Source organism: Polyergus mexicanus, unplaced genomic scaffold, assembly GCF_030449975.1.
Source record: "Polyergus mexicanus isolate NDT 795.1 unplaced genomic scaffold, iyPolMexi1.0 SCAF_16, whole genome shotgun sequence".
NCBI lineage: Eukaryota > Metazoa > Arthropoda > Insecta > Hymenoptera > Formicidae > Polyergus > Polyergus mexicanus.
The window spans coordinates 4774011-4784248 of NW_027223336.1; the positions used below are offsets into that span (position 1 = coordinate 4774011).

Below are 10238 nucleotides of genomic sequence, written 5' to 3' on the forward strand. Positions count from 1 at the left end.
CACGGAATGTCATTTTCTGACGTTTGTATTAACAACATAAATTTATAATATTAATAATATGTATTGATGTAATACATATATGAAAATTTATTTTTATCAATTCAATCTCTGATACGATTTCCGTACCAGGAAATTCAGATATTGAACTGATTTTTGGAAAATTGAACAGATAATATCCGATTTAAATGTATTCGGACAATTTTTATCCGAATAAGTGAAAATCGTTTGTTATTATTGTTATTAATTACAACTAACGTGAATGTTACATGTAACAAATACGTTATATTGCTTGTTACATTGCTTTTCATTATGGCAATGTTACAGTTATGTATCTGTGTTTGCTGGGCGTATTTTTGGAACAAAATTCAACTTTGAGGACAGATCATTCATTTCGAAATAGACAGCATGAAGAACATCACGCTGAAAAATATTTAACTAAACCAACTATTATAGCAACTTTAGACATTGGAATGGTTTCGGACGTTAGATTGTATGCACTTTATTTTTCTTGGTGTTAATAAAACAATGCTTCGATTTTGGATTAAAGGTGCGATAAATATACGATGGACTGCTGCTTTATTAGATAAAGTCGAACAACTTAATAGCAAATTGAAAATGTTTATACCCATAGAATTTGCTTGTCGTCCAAGGGATTTGCTAGATCTAGATCGTTGGAAAGCGACCGAACATAAGCTTTTTGCACTGTATACAGGAATAATTATAACGAAAAACGTGCTACCTAAAAAACTATACATACATTTTATCTGTCTGTGCGTTGCTGTAAGAATTGTATCAGATAAACAATATAAACATCTGCTTGATTACGCACAATCTCTTTTGGAATACTTTGTTCGAAAATTCCGCGAGTATTACGGAGATCAATACTTATCACATAATGTGCATAATTTATTACATATATGTAATGATGTTAAATGATTTGGAACAATTGATTCTTATTCTGCTTTTAAATTTGAAAATTATTTGTATACAATAAAAAAATCATTAAAAGTTAGTGGCAAACCTCTAGAATAAATAGCTAACAGAATTATAGAAAAGAGAAATATTGAGAAAAGCTTTTCAAATCCTTCAAAAAATTATCCGATAATTCATTATAATAAAAATAAAACAAAAGTGAATAGAGTAGAATTTGATGGATTTATCTTATCGTCCAAAAAAGGCAATAATTGTTGTATTCTTCCAAACACTACAATTGCTACAGTGAATGATATTTATTTAAAGAATAATATTATACACTTTAGAGTAAAACAACATCTCTCTATTAAACCATTTTTTACTTCTCCGTGTGATTTAACGCTGGTAGGAATTTATAAGTTATCTGGTAGTGAGACAGATTTATCATATGCAACTGTTACAGCTGACCAAATTTCACGTAAATGTTTAAAAGCAAATGATGTTATGTCTTCTGATGGTAATTCAAGTATAGTTATTAGCTTATTGCATTAAGTCCAAAAAGATAGTGAATAAAACGTTCTATATTCATCTATGTCCGTTGATTACATTAATATAATAAATTTGTTATTATATACTGCGCGTCAACATTTCATTCCCTGAGGTAAGGAGGATACATAGAAGTACATCAATGGGTCATGGGTATACTTCTATGTACCTCCCTTATCTCAGGAAACGAATCTTTGACGCGCAATGTACTATGCTTTTTGTGTGGTTTATTATACATATAATTATATATATATATGCGACTCTTGAAGATATATATACTGCGTCGAAATGAGCTTTCCGTATGCAGTTGTACGATTTCCGAAAGAAGGGACGTACTCCGAAATTCCGACTTCGTGGCTTACAAAAGATTGTACTCAATGTAGATGGCCAACAACTAAAAATGCTTCTTTCTTTCTTAAAAAAAACAGTCCACCAGAAGCAGACTGGTTACTTTTCGATGTAAAAGTAGAATGCTACTGTGGTAAGCATGCATAAAAGTGACAATTATTCCAAATATGAATTATGAAATATTAATATAGTATTTTATATTTACAGACACTTTTGAAAAGGCACGGAAAAAAGTAGATGCTAATTACGCAACTTCTTGTGATGAAACCAGAGGACGTGGGAAAAGAGTCGTACACGGAAAACAGTTCGATGATACATATGAGATTTGCGATGACAGTGCGGATGACGATTGCGGTAACTGAATTTTATTACATTATATATCTATTGCTTGCACTAGAAACCAAAGTCTTCCTTTCAAAAATTGTATTTTTTATTTATTCTAATGTTATAGCAACGATTTAGTGTGAAATCAATTATTTACGCTTTACTAATTTTTATTATATTTTATAGATTCACCTCCGCAGTTATGTAAGATTGCACACAAGAAGTTAAAAATAGATAAAGATCAAGATTCATCCGGAACAAAATCTTTGTGTAATAAACAATTCTTGCATAAAAAGCAATCCTCAAAAAGGTGTGAAAAAGTCTCACAAATTGCCGCCGAAAAAAACTGCTCTACGCCAATCGTTCATTGTACGATACTACATCACAAATACGAGAATTTGATTCATTACAAACGGATGAGCTTAATGATATTAATGAACCATTGGCATATGAACCCAAGGAAATTAATGTACAAAGTAAGAGTTCAAAATTATCTTATTTTCAATGTTATCTTTAATAAATTGGTATGTAACATAAAATATTTATAATTGATACGATAACTTTTTTTTAGATCTTGATTTTATTCCAATTTCCCAATTAGCTACAATTGGCAACATTGATGGTAAGAATCTTATTTTACATTTACTATTATTGTGTCATTATATATGTTATAAATACATGATGTTTTAACTTACTGTATCCTGTTATATCCTGATCAGAAGCAATATAGTAAGAGAAAATTTATATGTTGTTTCAATTTATTCTATTTCAGAAAAGCTAATTCCAATTTGTGTGGAGATATTAAAGTATGTAAAAAGCATCGACAAAAGGCTGAAAACTTTTGGAAGAGACATTATTAATACAGAAGAGGTTAATATGAATATATTTGATGACATACTTCCGATCAATTCTATACAGAACCTTAAAAAGTTCGAGGAAAATGCTGAAACAAAATCGAATTTTGTAAGTTAATTTTTGTATATCAATAATATTTATCATAAAGTAGTAATACGTTGAATTACATTTAATTTATTGTTTATCTAATTACGTATAAATGAATTTATAGTGTTGTAAATTGCTTTCAAAGTCGAATTTATGAACAAAATTGGAGGAAAAGGCGGCAAAAATTTGGTGCAACGGTGTATGAGCTGTTTATTTATAAATGAATTCGGCATATCTTGTTCTTGGTGTGGTCGCGGAAATAATTATCGCATGTGCAATTTGAAATGTATCCGCATCCTAAAAGGTGAGCTATTTTAACAAGTTGCATATTTTTATCCTTTGCCTAAATTGGTAAGGATTTTATTTATAATATTAAAATATTATTGAATATTTTAGGTATTTTAAGAGCCAAAGGTATCGACGAACTGACTTCGAAACTGTAGCAAGCGAATGATTCCGCCTTAGCAAGTTGCGATATGACCGAGAAAGTAAAAAGATATTACCTGACGATCGTGATGCACACTAAAAGAGGAAGACACCTACTATGTGACTTTTACCACTTGTCAGTACTTCCACATACCAAAGTTTTTATTACTAAAGTTTAACAAATCTTTTAATTTTTTAAGTTATATTGCAAGATGTAATGCAATTAGTAACAGTTTATTTATTTTAATGAAGTTATTAATAGGGAAATAATGATAATATATACAGTATATTTCTAATTTTATATCTTTTTGGTTCTTTTTTTATGTTTATAGAAATTTCGTAGTTTCCCATCGCATTCCAATTGATAATATAAGCAAAAGTATATTACTCTAAGTTTAAATCAAAATATATTTATAAGAAATGTTATATGCAAGCAACTACGGGCAATTAATTAAGTATTGCATTACATGAGAGGAATTGCATTCCGATATAAAACTATGTTCAAATGGACATATTTGTGATATTAATATTTGTGATATTAATACTTGTCATTATAATACTCTATATATATGAAATATATATATATATATTATTTAAATATTTAATACGTTATTTACATTAAGATACAAGTGCCAAAAGTTATATATAAATAATAAACTATAATTGCAAATAAATATTTTCATAATTAGCAATGTTGCATTGTTTATTTAAATATGTGATGTATGAGTGTAAACGTATTTAAATTTAAAATTCAAAATGAACACGAATTAATTGTTTTAAAAATTGGCTGTTTCGCGAATGAAAATATAAATATTATTAATTCTATATCTACTTATATTTTAATTCAAAATATTATGAATATTTGTTATAGATAAAGATATATATATATATATATATATATATATATATATATAATTGTAACAATTATATAAATTGATACATTAAGAACATATAACTGTAATAAAATTAATATATAACATAATATTGCTACTGATTTAATATATTTATATAGTTGTTATATAAATATTACATGTATATTCAAAAACATGTGAAAATTATGATGTAACATTTATATAACAAATATATAAATATCAAATCAGTAACAATGACGTTATATTTTCATTTTATAATAGTTATGTTCTTAATGTAACAATAATATAACATTATATAATTGTTACAATTAAATGTATAACGGCTATATAACATTTTTGCTTCCTTGAGTGGGAAATTACAAGGAATGAGAGTATTACATGTTACAATCTTGTAAGATTACTTGTTATATTCCGTTATACTGAATTATGTAACCGTTATAACATAGTTACAAAAGTGTGTTTGCTGGGTAGTAAATGCGTTGGACGCTACAGCAACTAGAAAAAATTTTAGAATTCCGAGAATATGGGAAGGGAAAAAGTGGTTTTCGGATGAAATAAGAGAAGCAGCGGCTAAAAGGGATGAGGAATATAGGAAGGCATTGTATGCTGACACGAAACAAAATTGGCTGCAATTTAAAATTGAAAGAAATATAGTAGTTAAATTAATTAAGACAAAGAAGAAAGAATATTATGAAAATATGATAGATCTTAATAAAGAAAATCCTACATCTATGTGGAAAACACTAAAAGAAATAATTAGAACCAGGAGGTAAGAGGGAAGTAGAGAATATAGATTTTGAAATATTAGACAGCACTGAAGGATGCAATATAGCAAATAAATTTAATTTATATTATATACAAAGTATTAATAGTATAGTAAAATCTATAAATGGAAGTAAAACTGGGAATGCATGTGAAAGAATTATTTATATTATTGAAAACGAGGGAATTATGGAAATGATTAGTATAGAGCATTTACAGGAAATTGTTATGGGACTACCGAGAAAGAAAGGTACAGAGAAGGGAATAACTAGCGATATATTAAAGGCAGTATTTTGCGTAATAAAAGAGGAATTTGTTGATATAATAAATAATTCTTTGAAGGAAGATTGCTGTCCAAAAGGTTGGAAAACGTCTACAATAATACCGATTCCAAAAATAGAGAAAGCTAGAAAAGCAAATGAATTTAGGCCTATAAATATGTTACCAATATTTGAAAAAGTGTTAGAATTAGTAGTTAAAAAGCAAATTGAAACGTATTTGGAAGATAATTGTATTATAACAGAACATCAGTCGGGCTTTAGAAAACAGTATTCGTGTGAAACAGCGATTCAAACAGTCATTGATGAATGGAAATTGATAGTTAGTGAGGCAAAAATGGTAGGGGTAATTTTCATGGATCTTAAGCGAGCCTTTGAAACAATAGATAGAGAAAGATTATTAGAGAAATTATATCAATATGGAATTAGGGGAATGGTTATAGAACGGTAAAGATCATATTTAAAGGATAGAACACAGCAGGTTCAATTTAATAATAAATGGTCTAAATTAATGACCACAGAATATGGAGTACCGCAAGGATCTGTATTAGAATCTTTATTATTTATAGTATATATAAATGATATAATAAAAATCTGTCCAGAAGGATATAGTATAAAAATGTTTGCAGATGATATGTTAATATATGTAACTGGAGAAAGCAGCGCGGAATTAGAGGGCAAAATGAATATGGCATTTACTATAGTAGAAGAGTGGATGAATATAAATAAGTTAAAAATGAATGCAGGAAAAACGAATTATATGATTGTTAGAAGTATAAGAAAAGAACTGCGAGGTAATATAACATTGAAATGTTTGAATGGAACTGAGATTGAACGTGTGGAAATAATGAAATACCTAGGCATAATTATTGACGATAGACTACGATTTAAGGACCACTGTGATTATATGCTAAAGAAAATAGGGAAAAAAATGAGTTTTTTGAATAGAATAGGTAATTATATATCGGCATACACTAGATGTATTGTATATAAGACAATTATAGCACCTCACTTTGAGTATTGTGCGACGCTGTTAATTGATATGGGAGAAACACAGCTGAGTAAATTGCAAAAAGCACAAAACCGGGCCATGAGGATCATATTGCAATGTGATAGACATAACAAAGTGGAGCGTATGCTGCAAGCGCTGCAGTTTATGTAAAACAGAGGCTATATTAAAACAGAGGCTATATTATAATGTGTGTATATTTATTTTTAAGATTTTAAGGAACATGTTACCGAAGCAACTAAGAAATAGATTAGAAATTGTGGGAAATGAGAGTGAAAGGCAAACACGACAAGCTGGGGATATTGCAATAAAATATCGCAGAACAAGGAGTGCGCAAAAGAGTATGTTTTACGAAGGAGTGAAAATGTATAACGCCTTGCCAGCTGAAATAAAGCGGAATGAAAGAATTGTGCCGTTTAAGCGAATGTTAAAGGAGTATATTGTAATTAATGTAAACTAGATTTGTATTACAAATAGCTGAGAAAGCTAATAAAGATCAATCAATCAATCAATCCCTCACCCCTCCCTCCCTCCTTCCCTTTCTCTCACCCTCCCATCCTCCCTTCCCCCTCTCTCAACCTCTCTCTCCCCCCTCTCTCCCTTTCTCCTATTCCCTCTCCCCCTCCCCTCCCCTCCCCCTCCCCTTCCCCCCTCTCTCTTTCTCTTTCTCAACATTTATATCATGATATCAATACGACGATATGGTGTGCTTTCTTCGTTATTTATTATTTATACTTTCAATAATATAATTTCGATTTAGAAAGCTAAATTATACAATATAAAATTTCTTTCTGCTGTCGTAGCGTCAAGGCATGAAATCGTGATAGTTCATTATCGATATCTTAGATTTGTAAATATCGAGAAATAACGCGACGATAAACTTCTTGCGCGTTGATAACGCATATGAGGCAACGATGTGCCGTCTTATTCTATTCGGTATTCTTATTCATTTGCTGGTTCAAAAGATTCTCTCCTCGCTCTAATTGATGAACAAAACGGTGTTTTATCATTTCTCGATATTAGAACATGCGCAATTATCTCCATTTGTCTCAATTACGCATTATCGTGCAATATAATAATAAAAGAATTATGGGCGTGTGGAATAATCCATTTCCAAAAAGCATTGTTCATCATAGGATACCCTGTCAAACAAATAAATATATATTTCAATATTTCTTTTAAATAAATATATATTTCAATATTTTTTCAATACTTTATAATATTGAAATAAAATTATATTTGTTTATAATCATTTCAAAAATATGTGTATATATTAATATAAAATTTATTAGAGCAATTATAATTTGTATTATAAAATCAACATGTTCAAAACATTTTTATTGAAACAATTCTGTATATATATAATTATTAACCAATCCGTTTTATCTTTCTTGTCCTAAATAAATTTTCAATGATTCCCAAGATCTAACTTATGAAAATGCAACATAAAGTTGCCCATGATTGAAAATATCTCTTCTTAAATCGATTATAATTTTATCAAATGTTGATTCTTCGAAACGATCAATCACGTTCAGAATAACGCGACAACAATGCAATCGCGATTAGCGGCCAACTTAAGCAATTCATACCAATTTTATAAGAGGATTTTACAAATATGAACAAAGTAGTATATTTTATAAAATATACATATAATTTACAATAAATATACATGTAGTTTTAATTTACAATAAATATACGTAATTTTTATTTACAATAAATATACATGATTTTTATTTACAACGGTATTTTGTAATGTTCCCACGGCAGCGTATCGGTGGTTGCGGGTACGATATACCGCTTATCATCGTACGAACTTAGAGCAATTTTTGTCTCGCGAATAGTATATACTTCGTGTAATTTAGATCTTATACAAGATTGCTGACGAGTCATTTCAATCTTTTCGTTCAAACACCGCGTGTAATCATCGAACGTTATCGTTCTCGCGACGACGTTATTCTTGACGCCTTTTATCTTTTTCGTATCCTTCTTACCATCTACTCGCAACGCATATATTTTTGCCCTAAGCCCGATGAATTCGGTCATGATGGCGCCATTATTTTCATCCTTCATTAATCCCGATATCTTTTTATTCGCGAGCGGTATACCGCACACATTGTCTACCGCATAATCGCTGGTATCGAATCTGTCGACATTGCGCTTTATATTCTCAAATACATCTTTACACTCGATGTGATATATGAGATTGTCGGTGTCGATGTATATGACTTTACATTTTTCTCGATACATAGATACTATATAATCGTAGTGAAACTCGTTCAAACATGTCTTGTATATGTCGAGTATACACATACCCAGAAAAAGGGCAAAGATTGACACATTGCCCATCCGTACAAATTATTTACATCAAAGTATGTGAGATACGATGAAGGTTTCGATGGATCGTACAACTGCATGTACTTGTTATTAGCATGTGTACGCGCCTGAAATAGAAGGGAGTTAAACGTGCCGATAAGTTAGGAAATCGGAGCTATTTAGTAGAATCGAACCGAGTCGCGCTGACATCGAAAACCTACCTTTGGGGATAGGATGAGTGAGTGGAGAGAGAAAGGGAGGAGAGGGAGTTGAGAGAAAAGAAAAGCGAAGCGGTGTGTAAAAGATGGGAGAGAGCGTGTGAGGGGAGTTCAAGAGTAGGATCAATTAAAGTTAAGTGGTTGAGAGCGTGGAGTTATTAGGAGTTTGGTACAAGATTATAATAAAGTATTGTCCAGAAGTAATTAAACGTATCCATTCATTATACGGAAGCGTACAGCAAATTTCAGAAGCGGGATTCGAACCAAAAGACTTGAGTGAGGGACTCACATGTGGTATACGAGAAGAGAAAAATAGAAGGTAGCAGGCGGAACCATAGGTGTTCGAAAATTAACGGACAACATGTTTGTTTTGGTGACCAACCTTTAGAAACGAGCATGAATCGAGAGAATTTAGAGGTACTTGCGATAAATAAGCTTCGAGCGTTAGCTTCAAAATTAAATTTGAATACGAGCGGTACACGTTCAAAAATATATGAGAGAGTAGCGGATTATTACGATCGTGTGGGTTGGCCGCAATCATTGAATATGTGGGACCAGGCGAGCGGAGCAGAAGAGGACAGCGGAGCAGAGGTACAAAATCCGCAGGGCGTGGGTGTCGTGAGAAATCCACTGGAGAGTGAGATAGAGCGACTGGAGACGAGAGGAGCGCCGCTGTCAGAGCGTTTGGAGTCGTCGCACAGAGGTCCAGCTGCGGATACAGCCGGTGTTTCGAACGCACATTCCGGAATAAATATTCAAGACATTGTGAGCGCGGTAGTGCAAGTGTTGGAAGAAAGGCAAAGAGGAGCCAGTGGTGGTACGCGGGCCGTACCGCCGTCAAGGGAACCATGAAGAGGTGGAAGTCCGACAAGCGCAGATAGTAATGCAAGTTCAAATAATTGGCAGCAAATAAAATTTGCCACGAAGTTGATACCTGTATTTGCGGGGAAGGAGGAAGAAAACGTGGTTAAGTGGCTGGACAGAATTACGAGTGTGGCACGCCTTTATCATTTAAGTAATGAGGTGCTAGTGTTAGCTGCAGTGAGTCAGTTAAAAAATAGAGCACTGGATTGGTACAACAGACAGATATTGGAGGAAGTGGCAACCTGGGAAGAATTTAAATATCGTATAAGGCGGCATTTCAAACTTAAGGAGACCTACACAGCCACACTAGCAAGAGTGAGTCGAAGAATATGGAAATCGTATAACGAAAAGTTTATCGATTATGCAGAAGACAAGCTTGGTCTGATGCAGTCGCTTTCTCTGTCGGAGAAGGAAAAAATAGACT

At 31.8% G+C, this 10238-nt stretch overlaps 1 protein-coding gene across 1 annotated transcript; it reads left to right on the forward strand.

Moving 5' to 3' along the window:
- The first annotated feature begins 1607 nt into the window (after nucleotides 1–1607).
- Nucleotides 1608–3598, forward strand: LOC138940337 (uncharacterized). Its single transcript, XM_070309155.1, is given in 9 exon segments — nucleotides 1608–1611; nucleotides 1766–1939; nucleotides 2014–2160; nucleotides 2317–2499; nucleotides 2702–2752; nucleotides 2903–3097; nucleotides 3218–3376; nucleotides 3469–3495; nucleotides 3498–3598. Coding segments are annotated over 9 exon segments (1041 nt in total).
- The last annotated feature ends 6640 nt before the right edge of the window (nucleotides 3599–10238 follow it).